This window comes from Tursiops truncatus, chromosome 8 (assembly GCF_011762595.2).
Source record: "Tursiops truncatus isolate mTurTru1 chromosome 8, mTurTru1.mat.Y, whole genome shotgun sequence".
Lineage (NCBI taxonomy): Eukaryota > Metazoa > Chordata > Mammalia > Artiodactyla > Delphinidae > Tursiops > Tursiops truncatus.
The window spans coordinates 97993001-98010472 of NC_047041.1; the positions used below are offsets into that span (position 1 = coordinate 97993001).

Genomic DNA, 17472 nt, shown 5'->3' on the forward strand with positions numbered 1-17472 from the left:
ACCTGGCAGGGACCTAAGATCACCCTCTGAAGTATTTTAAGCGGAACCAGGATACGATCCAATTGGCATTAGAGAGTGATCCCTCCAGCTGAGGACGGGTGCTCAGGAAGCCAGGAGAGCTGAGGGGACCCAGGGTAGGGCAGGGCAGTGAGGTGGTGTGCCGTCTCCACAGCCCTGGTAATGCATGCCAGGTGTGGATCTGAGTGGCAGGCCATTTAGGCGTCCAGGCTGGGGCAGGGGATTTAAGGAACTGAAAATTGGGGGGTTGGAAGAGCTGGCCAAGGAGGGGTCTGAGCTGCTTCTGCAGCGGGGAGCTGCACTGCTGCGCTGGGGCACTGAGACAAAGCCTCACTGCAAGGATTTCCTTGGTCCAGGAGCAAGCGGCCCAAGGCCGCTGAGCCTGAAGATGGAGTCTCTGAGAGCGGCCAGGAAGGCAGGGACTGACACAGGATTACAGCACAAGGGTGCAACTAATCCTGACAACCTCTAAGGTTATTGAAGAAGCCTGCCATCGCCTTACCCTTGGGGAGGTGATTTCAACAGGCTAAACTCATCGGGGTGCATTTTGGATGCTGTGTGGCACCAGCCAAGGGGTGAGAGGTGTTAAGGAATCCTCAATCCACTTTTCCGTCCTCCAGGAACCTTGCCTGGGTTTTCCTCCTCCTCACCTCCTCTTGATCAGCAGTTAGGACACCCTGGGGCCCATCTGATACGCTGATACTCTCACTCCTGCTGCTGTGTCCTGTCCGCAGTGACTCAGCAGGTGGGGCTGTGCTCAGCGCTGAAACTGAGTTGGCAGTAAAGAAGTGAGTTAGCAGCAAAGTTTCCATCCAGCCTTGCCTACAGGCTCCCTGGATCTTTTTCCAATCCTCTTCTCTCCCGAAAATGGGACCCCTTCTACCTTTTTCCGCCTGCACACTCTCTCCCCCCCCCCCCCCCCCCCCCCCGGACGGGGCTCGCAGGCAAGGTGAATACGGATCTCGAGCAGGGACTCATTCTTCAATCACAGGTAAATGCGCCAAAGCTCTTTGCGCATGCGCCTAGTAAACCCAACGCCCGCGCTCCCCGGACTCCTCCCTGAGCCTCTTCGCCCATCACCAACATGGCCTCCGAGGCAACAGCCCCTCCTGCCCGGCGCAGACGTAGCGGGGTTCTAACGTCATAGGACGGCGCCGGTAGTCCCAGAGACTGCACGTGGGCTCGCGTTTAGAAAGTCTGCCCGGGCCATGGATACGCCGCTGAGGCGCAGCCGGCGGCTGGAAGGACTAAAGCCTGAATCCCCCGAGAACCCCACCTCAGTTCTGCGGGCGAGACGGGCCCTTGTGGAGTTCGAGTCGAACCCAGAAGAAAGGAGGGAGCCCGGGTCTCCTCGGAGTGTGCGGCCGCCTGGCCTGGAGTCTCCCAGACATCAGCCGGAGACAAGCCCTGAATCACCCAGTTTACGGGAGGGGGCAGGCTTGGGGTCCCCCCGAGAGCAGCCAGAGCCGGGCCCAGGGTCGCCCCAGCGTCAGCGAGACCCAGGCCTGGAGTCGCCCCAAAGACAGCCGGAATCGAGTCCTGAATTCTCCCGACTTCAGCCACAGCCAAGTGGGGAGTCACCAAAGTTTTCCCAGGACCGAGAAGAAGCGGATTCGGAGTCGCCCAAGAGTAAGGAGGAGCCGACCCCGGGGTCCCCCCGACATCAGTTGCAGCCGAGCCCAGGGTCACTAGAGCCTTACCCCGGTCGGCAAGCGCCGGGTCCCGAGCCCTCTCAGCCCCTGCAGGAGCTGACACCCCAGTCGCCCGGCTCCCCACGGGATCAGCGTGAGCCGAGCAAGCCACCGCCGCCCGGGCAGCCGGAGAGAGACGGCCTCGGGCCAAAGAAGCGAGAAGGTTCTTCAGCCCAGGCCGCAGCGTCCAAGAAACCGAAGAAGGAGGAGATTCCTAAGATCCCGAAGGGGAAGCCCAAGTCTGGGCGGGTGTGGAAGGACCGCTCAAAGAAGAGGTGAGGTGGGGGACAGCTGGGCAGGGGTGGGGTTCTGTGTGGTGCTGGAGCCGGGGTGCAGCCAGGAGATAGCCCGTAGGTTGGAGAGATCTCACATCACTGGGGGAGTCACACAAAGAGGTAATTATAACCAGAATGTGGTGAAATGCACTGGGATCTCAGGGAGGGGTGCCCTTAAAGGACCCCTGGATAGCACCTCATCTGTGTGTTCATTCAACACGCATTTATCCTTGTCTCTGCCCTCTCTGGGAAGGGGGCAGAAGCAAGTACACCAGCAGTGAGGTCTTCATCCACCATTATCTGTTACAGTTGTTTGCCTTTTTGATAAAAGGCACTACCAGGCGCTGAGTATACAGGACGCTGCTAAGCACTGTGGTGCGGATTGGCCCGGGGAAGGGCCTTTCAAGCAGGGAGCAGCCTGCCTCTTGGCATTTAATCAGCCATCAGCTCAGTGAAGCAGCAGGCACGGGGATTATCCTCATTTCACATATGAGGGCACTGAGGCTCAGGGCGGCTAAATGTGTGATGAGGCAGGACCTGAACACAGATCCGATTCCAGAGTCTGCGTGAAAGCCCTTTACCCGTGCTCTGTAGAACCGCCTTGCATTGAATTGCAACCTCTTTTTTTTTTTAACTTTTATTTTATATTGGAGCATGGTTGATTAACAATGTTGTGTTAGTTTCAGGTGCAAAGTGATTCAGTTATACATATACATGTATCTGTCCTTTTTCAAATTCTTTTCCCATTTAGGTTGTTACATACTATTGAGCAGAGTTCCCTGTGCTCTACAGTAGGTCCTTGTTGGTTATCTGTTTTAAATACAGCAGTGTGTACGTGTCCATCCCAAACTCCCTAACTATCCCTTCTAAAGGGTAGGCGTGAGGTCTTGTCTTTCTGTGCCGCGGGCAGTAAGTGCTCAATTAAATGCTTGTTGAGTGAAGGAACAAAGAGGCGCAACTGAAGAAGGAAATGTTTAGGCTGCCAGGAAGGAGAGGTGGGGTCCAGTTCGTGTTTTAGCTACTGGGAACCACTGGGCAGACAGGAATTCGTGCCTGTGACGGCCCATAGGGGAAGGCAGTGATTTTTACGGAAGAAGCGGACACTTACTAAGGGATGACTGTGCTTTGTGCTAGGCCTTTTGCAGATGTCATTTTGCTGACCCCCTAAACCCCAAGGCGGTGGGCATTATGCCCCTCCCCCAAGCCCCTCCCCCCTTAAACAGAGAAGAAACTGAAACTGAGGGAGTGATTTCCTACAAGTCACCAATCAGAGACTTTGAAGATGGAGCGACTGTTGGACTTGGAGAAGTGGGTGGTGGCGCTGCCCCTCCACCTCGGTCCCAGCAGGTCCCAGAGAATGGTGGGGCCACTGATGGCCATGTGGGACCAGATGAAGAGGTTGGTTCCGGTGGGGAGAGGATGGTGAGCAAGTTGAGTATGGGAGCCTGGAGTCCTGGTACTCGGGAGGTGGACGGCGGGGAGAGGAGCTCACTGAGCGTGAGGAGGCTGCTCCGACACACAGGCCAGGAGAAGAGAGGGTCAGCAGAGGATACCAAGAAGCAAGAGAAAGGGCGTTTTGTCCCAGCTTCCTGCCCGAGCTGAAACGCTTCCCAGCTTCCTGGTGTTTGCTTGGAGCTGCGCTCCAGACGTCTTCCTCTCCCCTGCCATCTCTGCCATCACTAAGAGTCTCCCACACTGACCTCCCCTCTGTGTGCCCCCTGTAGGTGATGCTCCCTCCCAGCTCAGGGCCTTTGCACATGCTGTTCCTTCTGTCGAAAGGCTCCTCCCCTGGCCATTCCCTGCTCGTCTTCCAGGGCTCCACTTAAACATGCACCCCCTGGGAAAAGCCCTCTTTGTGCAACCCAACCAGGGTTAAGTCCTCAAGCCATGTGTTGTCATTGTACCTTGTATCTTTTGTAACACACCCATTTGCACAAATGCTTGTTTACTTGTGTGATTCTTGTCGGCTGCCAGCTTCCCCTCTAGACCAGAGGCTCCAGGAGAGTGAGGATTTACCTACAATGGCTAGATTCTCCCCAGAGCCCAGCACATGGTAGGCACTGAGTCAAACAAGTAGATGAATGAGAACAGAAGGTAGTTCATTCGTTCAACCAGTTTATATTTCATTGAGCTAGGATCTGGGGGTAAACATGGCTATAAACAAAACATTCTAGTTGTGAGAAATGGGTAACCAACACGTAATATATACATATATCAGTAATTAGGGCAATACAGGAAAATAACAAAGCAAGAGGTGCAGGGCGTTGCCGCAGTGATTACAGATGGCTTCACTGCCACAGGGATGTGAGCAGAGGCCTGAATGAACATACTGGGAAAGAGTACCCAGGCAAGGGGAACAGAAAGTCCAGAGGCCTCGTCACTGGGCATAAGGGGAGCAGTAGGAGGTGAGTGAGGTCAGAGTGGTCACAGGGCCAGGTCACGTGGACCCACGTGGGCCCTTGCAGGGACCTGAGTGAGCGTGAGAGCCATGGGAGGTGTTGAGCAAAAGAGTGATGCGATCTGACCTCTGCAAGGACCGGTCTGGCCTGTGGAGAACAGACCTTTAGAAGGGCAGAGGGGAGACCAGGGAGACCAGTAAGGAAGCTGCTGCAGTAGAATTAAAGCACCTTCAGAAGCGGCACCAGGCCTGTGGATAAGGGCCAGAGGGGCTGTTGAATGGATGTTTGGGACCTTTGAGGAAGCAGCTTCAGCAGTTGGTGAGTGAGGCCCGAGAAGGCAGGGGCAGCACCTGCTGCACGAGGTGCCCCAGCAAAGGGGGGATGCGGGGGGAGGGAGCCGAGGCTGGGAAGCACACGCCCACCCACCCACGCCGCCCCACCCCCCATGCCCAGGCCTAATGCCACCTTCTGCCCAGTGCTCCCTGGGTGCACCGTCTCCCTTCTCTGAAGGGTGGATTCACTGAGCACCTACTATATGCAGAGCACTGTGCTGAGCGCTTCTCGGGCCGTGAGCCATTAATCCTCCCACCACCCTTTGTGATGGGAACGGTTCTTGTCTCCACATAAGGGGAGGGGGAGAAGAAGCAGTGGGGTGTGTGCTGGGGGCAGGCAGGCAGAACTGGGGAGCGGGGGCGGGGGGTAGGCAGAACCAGACTGAGGACGGACAGGCGTGGGGTCAGGGTCCAGGCTGTATGTGCAGACTCCTGTGGAGCAAGAAAGGGGAAAGATGAACCAGAAGAGCCGTATTGACCTTCCCCAGGGGCGGGAGTGGGCTCGGCCTGGTGCCCACTGCAGCCCACTGCTGTGACCGCTTGGGGCATGGTAGAGTGGACGTGGGTGAACAGGAGCTCTTTTGAAAGTCAAGAAATTATCGAGGGAGGCGGAAAGGCCACTACGAAAGGAAGCGCTGAGGGGGAAAGAAGGCCCGTGGGACACCCGAACAGGCTTCAAATCGTTCAAGGAGAAAGCTTCCGGAAAAGGGGCGGCACGGCTGCATGAACCCCCAAGCCCTCATCACCCGTCTCAGCAGCCCTCAGCCTTTTCCTGGTCTAGTGTCCTCTTGCTCCTTGACGTCTTTCCATCTTCCCGGAATGTTTTACAACACGTCCTGGATTTATCATCCACCCCTAGCTCCTAGCGGTGTGCGTTCTTACAGAGGTAACCTCGCTTCTGTGACCGTGTCACTATCACTCTTTAGAAAATCAAGACTTCCCTGTTGTTCCCTAGCACCCACTCCATTTTCACATTTCCCCTGCTGGGACAGAGGTTCTGAATCACTGCAGGGGACCGTGACCATCTGCGCGGTTCTGAGATGAAATGGGCGCCCCAGTGGGGAGTGAGCCCCCTCTCCAGAGGCGTCCACGCCCAGCCCTCTGCGCTCGGCCGGAGCAGCGGAGCTTGGCGCTGGAGGCCGTGCAGCCCGGACTCTGGTCACAGACCGCTGCTCAGGAGCAAGGCGACCTTGGGCAATTACTTAACCTCTCTGAGTCTTTGCTCCTCTATAAACTGGAGGGAACAGGAGTTGCCACCTCAGGTACGTAACCAGGGCTTAAGAAATGGCAGTGGGCGTGATCAGGACCCTTTCCTGCTCCAAGTTTCTACAGACCCGGAGGGTCGACTGCCGGGCAAGCAGGCAGGTAGGGAAGGAGGCCCAGAGGGAGGGCACCGGGGCATCCCGCGGACTCCAAGAGCACCCAGTCTCCCCCATTCAGGTTCTCCCAGATGGTTCAGGACAAGCCCCTGCGCACATCCTGGCAGCAGAAGATGAAGGACCGGCAGGAGAGAAAGCAGGCCAAGGACTTCGCCCGGCACCTGCAGGAGGAGAAGGAGCGGCGCCGGCAGGTGAGGGGTCGGCCAGGCAGGGGTGGGAGGGGCCGGCCAGGCCGGGGTGGGAGGGGCTTGGTCAAGAGCCGTTCTCCAGGGCTTCCCTGGTGGCGCAGTGGTTGAGAGTCCGCCTGCCGATGCCCGGGTCCCAGAGGATCCCACATGCTGCGGAGTGGCTGGGCCTGTGAGCCATGGCCGCTGAGCCTGCACGTCGGGAGCCTGTGCTCCGCAACGGGAGAGGCCGCAACAGTGAGAGGCCCACGTATTGCAAAAAAAAAAAGCCGTTCTCCAGCCTCGGGGCCCCGGGGAAGGGTGGGAAGGGCATACAGATTGGAGGCCTCATCCGGGTGTTGCCGGCATTCCCTAAGACACAGCTGCTACACATCAGCGGAGTGGACGGCCTGCGCGTTCCTCCAGCTCTCCCTCACGCTTGTCCCAGGGACACAGGTGCCCTGTTAGAGGTTCACGCCCAACCTCTCTAGCCTCCAGGAAGCCCCAGCAGGCAGACAGGGAGGTGGCGGTGGAGATCCACCAGGAGCGGACTTCTCAGTGGGACGTCACTCGCCTTGTGGTCCTCAGGCCACCGGAGGAGTCAGACACCTTGCCCCCAGCCTGCAGTCCCTGCCTGGCCATGGGGGGGGGCGGTCAGCCACTTGGTCATCTGTCCCCTGCTTTGAGTTGCCCCAGCTCAGCCTATGGCCGAGGCCCTGCAGACTGTGTGGCCTCCGCCTCATGCTGAGGCCTTATCTAGCTTCCTGTGTGGCCGTGGCTCCCTCTTGGGAAAGAGAGAACCTTCTTGTCACCGTCCCCTTTAGAGGTGCCCCTGCCCAGCCCCCAGTCCAGACCTTCCCCTGCACCTCCGGGAGCTCAAGTGTCACTTCTCCTTTCTCCCTCCGGGCCCAAGCCACCTCTACCCTGTGTTGCCAAAGACGAGGGAGGCCCCTGGCCATGCACAGCCTTGGGGCCACCGTCCCTGCCCTGCCCCACCAGGGACAGCAGTCAGCGTCGCCATTCCCAAGGAAGACTCCGTCTACACTCATCTTCTAAGTGTTCCCAGTGGGCCGGTACTATTCCAAGCCCTGTATGTGTGTTCATTCGTTTAGTCCTCAAAAGAATCTTATGTAATTATCGTCACTTTAAAGATGGGAGGTTGAGGCACAGAGCTTAAACCACTTGGCCACGGTCACACGTTTAGGAAGTAGCAGAGTCAGGATTCAAACCGGGACCAGACGCTCCGGAGCCTCTTCTCTGCAGCCTCCGCCCTTCCCAGCCCTGCGCCAGGGTGAACCTAGGAGGCCAGCCCTCACCCCAGCCCTTCATTCTAGGGGCTCGTGGGCTTCAGGGGGAGAGGGGAGACTCTGAGAGGACGGGAATGAGGGAAAGGGCCAGCCACCCCTTCTCCCCGGGCAGTTGATGAGGGGCGTGGTAAGAGGAACCACTGTCTACATGGGCCTGAGTTTCCAGGTGGGGTGCGACCTGTGTCTTACCCCGCCCCTCCCCCTCCAACCGCAGTGTTCTCAGCCGCCTGACCAGGCGCCCCCCTTCTCAGGTGAAGTCAGGAACTTCCGACCGGAGTGGGCCTCTGGGTGCTGGTCCCAGGGGCACAGGGATGGTTCCTTGCTGCCTCTCCACGCCCCAGCACCAGGAACAACCCGGAGCCGGGATAAGTGGGCCTTTTGCCCTCCTCCCTGGGAATTCTGTCAGCTCTCACTGCCTGGGAGACCAGGGCCGCCTCGGCTCCCAGACCCAATCCCCTTACCCTGTGTGTCCAGGAGAAGAAGCAGCGCCGCGCCGAGAACCTGAAACGCCGCCTGGAGAACGAGCGGAAGGCGGAGATCGTCCAAGTGGTGAGCGTTGCCCTGCTTGCGGGACGGGACGCGGCCAGCCTGAATGTCGTGTTCCAGACACCCCGGCACCCCTGCTTCACGGCCCCCGCTCGTGCCGCAGTCCCAGGCCCCCGCGGTGGCCTCCCTTTCCCCGGGGAGCAGGGCGGAGACTCCAGCCATAATAACGCCCTCCCTTCAACCTCCCCCAGATCCGGAACCCCGCCAAGCTCAGGCGAGCGAAGAAGCAGCAGCTGCGCTCCATTGAGAAGCGCGACACGCTGGCCCAGCTGCAGGAGCAGCCGCCACGGCGGCCGGCGGCCAAGGTCTGAGCTCAGCGTGGCCGGGGCCTCCTGTGGCCGAGCACCGTGTCACACGTGGCGGCCACGCGCCTCCGCGGACCCAGCACTCCAGCTCCATGGCTCCACCCGAGACGGGGCTCTGAGCCTTCAAAAGGGCTCCCAGGCAGGGCTTTGTGGCACAGAGACCCAGAGGTAGCCTGGGACCTGGCAGAGACTGGAGGAGGGAGGAGGGTCAGCTCGCTCCTCCGCCCCTCCCCTCCCCCTCCCCCCCTCCTCTCCAAGTGCCTTCAAACCACGAAGAGTAATTTCTGGTTCCTCAGGGAGCTGGTGACTGGCGGGTGACTCCCCAAAATATGTATGTTCTGTCTCAGAGTCCTGGGTCTAACCCGGGCCAGGAGGCTGGAAGTCAGGAATCCACCTCCCCCCTGACACCTCCCCAAAGGCTGCTCTGGCTCCCTCTGCACCCCACTGACCCTGCCACCCAGCAGACGGAATCCAGCTCCGCCCCACTTTTCAACACTTAAGGTTAAAATGGGGAGGTTGCAGGGGGCAGGGTCTCTCTAGCTCCCCCTTTCCTGTACCAGACTCTGCAGAAGCCCGAGAGATCTGATTAACTCATGCCATCCAGTCTACAGCAGAAATATTTATTGAAGGCCTGCTGTGTACAGGCACAATTCTAGGTGCCAGGGAATAGAGACAAAAGTTCCTGCCCTCAAGGATCTTTCATTCTGGTGGAGAAAACATAATAAACAAGTAAAGTGTACTGTGTGTCGGTTGGCGCCGAGTGCTCTGTGAAGCAGGGGAGCAGGTGGGAGGGGGCACGGGCGAGGTCGAGACAGGATGTCCGCTCAGCCAGCTGTCTGTCGACCGCTCCGTTTGCCAAGCGCTTGCTGTGGGCCGGGCCCTGCCTGGCACTGAGAGTAAACGCTGGGAGCCCAGCTGCGAGTGGTGGCACAGGGAACACTGGACCAAGATCCCAGGAGAGTTTCTCCCCTGGCTCGTCCACTGACGTTCCATCCACCAAACGTGTACCGCGCCAACTGCACCAGGCCCCGGGGTGCTGAGCTAAACAGACATGGTAGAGTGGAGATGCTACGGTAAGTTACCCCTCACGCCTACGAATTGGGGGTCAGTGCTGCAGCCCTGTGCGGTCGGGAGGGAGGTGGGTGCTGCACAGATCTAGGGATTACCAGCATTGCTCAGAAGGCGTCCCAGGGAACTGTAGGCTGGCACATGTGTCAGATGAGCGAGGAAGTATCACCGGCTGTGGTCACGGAGGTTGCAGGGTTCATCCAAACACTAAAGACCTTCAATAAGGATGTCCATTGCACTCTGATTAGCACAGGTTTCCCAAACTTTTGACCATAGCACCCCTTGCTTTTTCCACTTCGGGCAATGCTGGGTCGGACAGGTAGAGCTGGGGGCTCCCATGCAGCTGCTATCTGAAGGACCTTAGGTATGTGGGGGGTGCCTTTTCACGTACTAATAGTAATTGAACAGGTAATGCCTAATGGCTGGTATGCAGTCCCTGCACCTTGGGCAGGTTACCTAACCTCCCTGCACCTCAGTTTGCACATGGTAAAAAGTGGGGCTAATAGAACCTGCCCCTGGAGATTGTGGGCTAAAGCGTGTAGTTAAGTAATGCGCAACTAAATGACCAAAGCGAGAAGGTTAGACTGGAAGTGCTTCCCAAACTTCCTCTCTCGCTTCTACTCCAAAACTACATCACTGGTTTAATGTAAAAATCCACCCCACCCATCATCTGCTAAAAACAGCTTCAGGGAGATGCGTCCTGTGTACCTTGGGCCGTCCACTACCCTAGTCTGAGATGTCAGCGTTTTAACCTCGCATTACTCAGGGTGTGGTCCCATCGCCTCCTGGGAGCTTGTTAGAAATGCAGATCGTCCGCACACCCGCCCGGCGGCCCGTTCAAGCAGACAGGATCCCTGGGTGACTCTCGCATAAGAAAGTTTGAGAAGCACGGCTTTAGCTCACTTCGTTTCTGAAAAGGATACACTGAGTCACGTGGGGCGCTTTAACATGCAGATTCCTTAGCCTCCGACTAAACATCCGGGCCCTGGGGAAGCCGCTGCGCGCGATCGCTCCCTGCTCTTGCTTCCCGGGGGCGGGGGGGTGGGGGGAGAATGGTCCGAGCCTGGCGATCCCCGGCCCGTGCCTCCTACGCCGAGGTGGTGCGCGGCGCCCGGTTCAGGGGGCCCCGCTCGTCCTGGGATTGGGCCCGGTCCCTCTGCGGGGGCGCCGCGCGGCTACCCCGCAGCCAGTCGAGCAGGCCTGCGGGTCCGAGCGGGGACAGGCCGCGGCCGCGCAGCGAGAAGGAGGAGGCCGAAGTGTTGGTGGAGGAGGTGCGGCGGCGGCGGCGGCTGCTGCCGCCCCCGCCGCCCAGCTCGCTGTCGTCCACCAGCACGCTCTCCAGCACGCTCCGCAGCGAGCGCCGCAGCTTGCGCAGCACGTCGGGGCAGGTGAACACGTAGAGCAGCGGGTTGACCACGCTGTTGACGAAGGCCAGGCTGCTGACGAACGGCAGCCCGCGCCACACGAGCGGCCGCAGTGCGGGGTCCGCGTGCGCCCGCGCCTCCAGCACGCTGAACACGTGGTAGGGCCCCCAGCAGAGCGCAAAGGCCGCCACCACGGCCGCCACCAGGCGCACGAAGCGGCCGGGCCGCCGGCGGCCGCGGTGGCGCAAATGCGCGCTCACGGCCACGTGGCTCGAGGCGATGATGGCCAGCGGCACAGCGAAGGCCAGCAGGAACTTGCTGACGGCCAGGGCCATCTGGCGCGAGTTGCACGTGGCATCGCGGTCGGGCCCGGGATTCAGGAGCAGCACGTTGTAGTAGCACATGATGCGCCCGTCCACCCGCGGGATGGTGTCCCGGAAGATGAAGTAGGGCACGGTGTTGAGCACGGCCAGGGCCCAGAGCGCCAGGCATACCCTGTGAGCCACGGCCACCGTGCGGTGGTTCTGCGCCCACACGGGCCGCAGCACCTGCAGGCAGCGGTCCAGACTGATGGCGCTGAGCAGGAAGCCGCTGGCGAACATGTTGAGGAAGAAGATGGAGGAGTGCAGCTTGCAGAAGGTGGTGCCCAGCTCCCAGGAGTGGCCCACGGCCAGGAAGTAGGTGAAGAAAGGCAGGGAGGCGGTGGCCAGCAGGTCGGACAGTGCCAGGTGCAGCACCCAGGTGGTGACCACGGTCTGGCGCATGCAGCAGCCCACCACGAAGAGGATGAGCCCGTTCTCCACGAGGCCCAGCAGCGAGGCCAGCCCGTGCAGCAGCACCGACACGTGGTCCATGTAGCGGATGCTGGAGTTGCTGTGGCTTTGGAGGTGACTCATCTGCTCCAGGAGGGGACAGAGGGGTTTCATCGTGACGTTGGCCGACATCGTGGGCTCTGCGGCGGAGAGAAAGAGGCACTGCGGTGAGCAATGCCAGGAAACGGGCAACCCTGGCCAGGAGATGGGACTCTGACCCATGACAGGTATAGGTGAGGCCCCTGGGGATCAATGAAGTTGAGCACGGGCAGTAAGGTGGGGGATGACATCCCAGCCCCACCACCTGCTCACTGTGCAACCTTGGGCAATACACTTAACCTTTCTGAGCCTGTTTGCTCCTCGTAACATGGATGGCTGTCATACAGGGTCTAGGTCATAGGCTTGTTGGTTGTTGAATTAAATGAATGAATAATATATATAAGCATTTCAAGCAAGAGTAAGCGTGCAGGAAGCACTGCATCAGTGGCGCCGTGATTATCATTAAGCAGATGGCCTCAGATCACTTGGAGAAATAGGAACCAAGGTCAGGCCACGAAGGGCTCGTTTTCCCAATCCCCAGAGCACTGGGGTGTGAGCGAGGCCCCCCTGAAGGGCAGGAGGATTCAGCTGGGCTGGAGGATGGGAATGGAAGGCGGAGTCCGTGCATTTAAGGGATGACCCACCCACACACCCACCCACGGCACCCCCGGACCTTGCCTCTCTGCAGATCGTCCTGTGGCCCTTCGCTCCCAGAGCGGTGGCTGCTTGCGAGTGTTGACTGCAAGCAGTGGAGCCAGCCCCTCCTTTGGTAGTTTAAGAGGAAATAAGATAAGAGCAGGGAGAGAGCTGGGCAGAAGGAACTACCAGATTTGGGCTCCGGAGTCCCAGTAGGGCCAAAAGACCTCTCCCCTGCTCCGGGGCAGCCACAGGCACTCGGCCAGCCCCAGGAAACCCAGCCCTGTTCATACTCATTCAACAGCTATTTATTGAGCGACTACTCAGCTAAGCGCTGGAGAAGCCAGCCCCTGGCCAGATGTGCAGACCCACAGCCTCATCAAAAACCTGAGGCTGGAACTTGCCTGGTGGCGCAGTGGTTAAGAATCCGCCTGCCAATGCAGGGGACACGGGTTCGAGCCCTGGTCCGGGAAGATCCCACACTCCGCAGAGCAACTAAACCCATGCGCCACAGCTACTGAGCCTGCGCACCACAACTACTGAAGCCCGCGCACCTAGAGTCTGTGCTGCGCAACAAGAGAAGCCACCGCAATGTGAAGTCCGTGCACCGCAATGAAGAGTAGCCCCGGCTCGCCGCAACTAGAGGAAGCCCGCACGCAGCAACGAAGACCCAACGCAGCCCAAAATAAATAAATAAATTTATTTTTTTAAAAAATAATAAATAACCTGAGACCATCTGATGTGGAGCCAGTGGAGATCAGTGAGGGCAGAGGAGGTCAGGGTGGGAGGCTGCCTGCAGGAGGTGGGGACTGACAGATAGCAGGGGGTGGGAACTCGGATTGTCCTGGGCCCCCCATGACATGCCAGGGACTGTGGTAGATCCTTTACGTAGGTACTCTCTTGCTACAGCTCTAGAAGAAAACTGCTGGTACTTCTCTCCATCCCGTTTTGCAGATGAGGAAACTGAAACTCAAGTGTTTAAATCACTTACCCAAAGCTTCCCGAACAACACAGGCATGTGGAGGAAGGACAGTTTAGCACTCAGCCTGTTCTCTTTCCTCTACCTCTGCTCTAAGCACGAGATGACGGAGAAAGAAGAGAAGGAAAGTGGGGTGGGGGGGGAGGTGTTCTTCAGTATTCGTCTTTCCACGGGAGGCACTGTTGGCCAGGATGAGAAAATCCACACCCTTCTCCAGGGACCGCGGTCCTTCGTAGGGTGAGGGTGCCGGATATCAAACTAGAATTTCCTTGACAGGTGAGCTGCTTGGAGCTGGGGACATGCAGGTGGGGGGAGGGGAGCTGTTGTCCCCGTGCTCCCTGAAAATGCTCGTATTTCCCAAGCTCTAGAGTCTGCAGAGTGATTACATTCACAATGACCCTGTGAGACCGCATTTTTTAGAAGAGGAAACAAAGGTTCAGAGAAGCACAGCAACTTGCCCAGGGTCCCTCAGCTGCAAACACACACAGGAGCCATCCCCTCTCTGTGCTGAAACATTCCCTTTAGCCCCATCTAAGTCCCATGGGGATGCTCAGACTGTGCCCTGGGGACTGAGTATGCTGCCCGCATACCCAGCTGGGAGGTAAGCTACTTCCCCTTGCCGGCCCCCACTTGGCCGTCTGTGCCCAGAGCCACAGTGTCACCTCCCCGGCTGAGTGAGGTGTCCTCATTCACAAAGCACCCAGTATGGGCTTCCTGGCTGACAGAGTCCGGCCTCCAGCCTCCCCGCGTTCTCAGGGAGCCCAGCAGCGAAGGTCCTGCTTTGACAGAGGGCTGGGGTCAGAGAATACCAGCTTTTGGTGTCAGAGACCTGGCTTCGAATCCCAGCTCCTCGGCTTCCTGGCTGGGTGCACCTGGGTCGTTTACCTGAAGGCTGCTCGTGTAACCCTCCCCCCAGACCGCTCCTGAGTCTGGAAAGAGAAGCTTTAATGGTTGACCACTGCACCTGGCATCTAGTTACTCCCTAGGAAAATGTAGTCCTTTCCTCCTCAGAGCAGCAAGTCCCCTGCAGTCTTTGGTAAACCCAAGCCTCTGCCATCCTAGCTGGTAACAGCCCTCTCCTTTGATAAAACTGTGCCTTCTCTTCCGGGTCCAGAGAGGGCACTGAGGCTGCCCAGCCCTGGGGCCACCGTCTCCTTACCTGGGCACAGAGGGAGCACAGGATTCCAGCCCCAGAGGCAGTCAGCTTCTGCAGGCAGCGGGCAGGCAGAGGCAGGGGAGGGAGGCTGAGGGAGGAAATAGATGTCAGCCCCAGAGTGTGTGTGTGTGTGTATTTAGGGGTGGGGTGGGGGGAGGCGGGGACAGCTAGAGAGTGAGTTGTCACACTGGTGTTCAAGTAACATCCATCTCCATTGATGCGGACTGGGTGTAACTGCCGGCAGCCCAGCTCATCCTACCTCCCTTTACGAAGGAGATTTTGCAAAAGCCCAAGGTCAAGTACGAGTGCACATGGGGACATAGGTGTGAGCCAGAAAGTGTGAGCCCTAGTGTGCATGGGGGGTGCTTTTGAGAGCGACAGGTGTGTAGGAGAAGTGAGGAGGAGGGCGTCCTGTCCGTCTGTCCACTGTCCTAGACTGCCCACCCCTGACCCCATCACCCTCAGGAAAGAAACTGGTGCGGCTCCTCCCATGTGCCCGGGCAGCATGGGGGGCCCGTCTGCGAGGGCCCCCAGGGGCTCTATGGCCAGGAAGGCAGGGCGGGGCCGTGGTAAGAACACAGGCCTGGCTGTCCATGCTGCCCGCATGCCCAGCTGGGAGGTAAGCCACTTCCCCTTGCCGGGCCCCACTTGGCCATCTGTGACCAGAGCGACAGTGTCACCTCCCAGGCTGAGTGAGGTGTCCTCATTCACAAAGCATCCAGCACACAGTAGGTACTCATAAAAATCAGGTTTCTTCCCGCTTGGGGAAAAATGGGTATAGGCTGCAGGGCAAAGGCAATACAGCTTTTATTTTAAATGGGCTGCGAATTGCCTGGAAGTCCAGTGGTTAGAGCTCCACGAGCTCACTGCCAAGGGCCCAGGTTTGATCCCTGGTCAGAGAACTAAAAACCCCACAAGCCATGTGGTGCAGCCAATAATAATAATAATAATAATAATGAAATGGGCTGGGCTCGGAGCCCATGGATGAGATGATTGAACTGGACACATTTGCGTTGACCTGTTGCCTAAGTCTTCACTCCTGTTCGCTGACCAAGATTCCTGGGACCTTTCCTCCAACCTCAGCATCCCAGCCACCAGGATACTCAAAACATGTTAAGAACTCAGTACCCCCAGATCAGGGCCAGGGCACCCCCATAGGATTGACTCCACAAAACTCTTCCATTTTGGTACAGACTTAATACAGGGCCTGGCACTGGATACATTTGCTGACAGACTGCAATCCTGAGTGAAGAATGTGACGGGGAAACTATTGCTCGCTGTCGTCCAAGACGGAGGATCAGTAAGAGCTTTGATTAAACAAATCAGTAGCACTAGGGCAACGTCCCCTTTCCTCTTAGTGACAGAGGGTCTCCGTCTTCTGAAGACACGTGCCTACAGCCCTCCCTAGGTAGATGTTTCCGTTCCACTCGGGGGAAAGTACCTTCATCCCCATCCACCCCCCTCCACACCCAACCTGCTGAGCCATAGACATCCTCTAAGGCCATGCAGGCAGCGGAGTGTGGCAGGTGACCTTGGGCAAGTAACTTCACAGCAATAAAATATGAATTTTTTTAAAGGTGCTCCTTCTGCACGGTCCCTGCCCCAAAGTGGTGCACAGACTGCTCTTTGGGCTTAGAAGGAATCCCCGCTTGGGAATTCCCTGGCAGTCCAGTGGTTAAGACTCCATGTTCCCAACGCACGGGGCATGGGTTTGATCCCTGGTCGGGGAACAAAGATCCCGCATGCCACGTGGTGCGGCCAAAAAAAACACAACAAGAAGAATCCCTCCTTTCCTCCTATAACATACCTTAGCTCTAGGGCATCAGGCTTGGGGTGGGGTCCAGCCCTCCTCCTGGCTCTCAGCCCTCCCTCACCCCCTCCACCAGGTACCCTTGAGCAGTGAACAGTCTGCACAAGCCCTGATGGCAGCCCTGCTCACCTGCAACGCTCACTCCTCTGCCCCTTCCCCCAACCCTCATTTCCAATCCTGTAATCACTGTGGTGACTGTCTCCCAACCATCCCCAAGGACAATTTATGAAAAGTTACTAAAACAAAGGAAGAAAGTACTCCAGACCAGCAGCGCCCTAAGGCATTTTCTAAACAAGGAGGCAGGGATGTTGTTCCTGTGGGGCCCTTGGCTGCACTCCCACGGTGTAAACTGCTTCCCACACAAGTCCCTCAGGCTCCACACGGAGGTGGCCTGGGCGGGAAGGAGTTGGAGTTGGGGTAGGAGGTGGCACGGGGAGGATGTTCCGCACCAGACACTCGAGAGAAAAAGTCTCGTGAGCCGTGGGGACTCTGAGCTGGGGCTCCCTGGCTGAAAGCAGAGGACAGGCGCCTCCAGGAGAAGATGCGATCAGAGAACCCTGCAGAGCCCTTCGCAGTGTCGGGCGGGCACTGTAGGCAGGAGGACAGCCAGGCTGCCAAATGGGCCCGTGTGGCGCTCGGAGTCCGGAGGAGAGTGACGTGATCAGGGCCTTGGCAAATAGACCAGCCAGTCCCACTTTGAATGTGCCTCAGAATCTACTGGAGGGCTTGTGACGTCCAGACTGCTGGGTCCCCCACCCCTAGTGCGTGCGATCCAGAGGGTCTGGGGGTGCGGCCTGGGCATCTGCATTCCTGGCAAGTTCCCCAGAGCATGCTGATGCTGCTGGTTTGGTTGGGATGGAGAACTCGGGTTCCTTGCATCTGGTGCACTCGGAGCGGGGAGTGGCAGCTGGGTCCTGGTGGCACTGGGGGGGGGAGGGGGGGCTATCCAGTGACCCCCGCCCCCCAGGACCTGGAGAAAGATGCAGCCACCCCAGAGCACAGGCCATAGGCCCTGAAGCACAGCCTTCTCCATGGCTTGCAACTTGACATCAGAGCCTGAAAGAGCCAAAGTCAGGTCTGTCTCCCCATCAACCACACGTACTGCCCTGGAGGAGACGAACTAGGGTTCTGCTGCCTGTGGGAACTGTCCAGGTTCTCAAAGAGCCTTCAAGTCCTCTCGGGATCCAGCACA

The 17472-nt window shown here is 58.4% G+C and overlaps 2 protein-coding genes across 4 annotated transcripts; one reads left to right on the forward strand and one right to left on the reverse strand.

Moving 5' to 3' along the window:
• Window positions 1-1108: 1108 nt before the first annotated feature.
• On the forward strand, window positions 1109-9155 carry CCDC86 (coiled-coil domain containing 86). Of its 2 annotated transcripts, XM_033860747.2 has the most exons (4): window positions 1136-1984; window positions 6156-6285; window positions 8040-8114; window positions 8303-9155. In XM_033860747.2, the coding sequence occupies exons 1-4, from the start codon at window positions 1227-1229 to the stop codon at window positions 8420-8422; spliced, it is 1083 nt and encodes a 360-aa protein (XP_033716638.1). In that variant the 5' UTR covers window positions 1136-1226; the 3' UTR covers window positions 8423-9155. The 2 variants fall into 2 exon arrangements, with proteins under 2 accessions (XP_073665099.1, XP_033716638.1); XM_073808998.1 differs by lacking the exons at window positions 8040-8114; window positions 8303-9155 and adding an exon at window positions 7172-7810 and having other exon boundaries at window positions 1109-1984.
• On the reverse strand, window positions 9016-14598 carry PTGDR2 (prostaglandin D2 receptor 2). 2 transcript variants are annotated; one of them, XR_004527646.2, is made up of 3 exons: window positions 14474-14598; window positions 10193-11800; window positions 9016-9699 (listed from the first exon to the last, which is right to left on the reverse strand). XR_004527646.2 is itself a non-coding variant. In XM_033860746.2 (2 exons), exon 2 carries the CDS (start codon window positions 11790-11792, stop codon window positions 10572-10574), a length of 1221 nt encoding a protein of 406 aa, XP_033716637.1. In that variant the 5' UTR covers window positions 11793-11800; window positions 12373-13795; the 3' UTR covers window positions 9016-10571. The 2 variants fall into 2 exon arrangements, 1 of the variants encoding a protein (XP_033716637.1); XM_033860746.2 differs by lacking the exon at window positions 14474-14598 and adding an exon at window positions 12373-13795 and having other exon boundaries at window positions 9016-11800.
• Between the last annotated feature and the right edge of the window lie 2874 nt (window positions 14599-17472).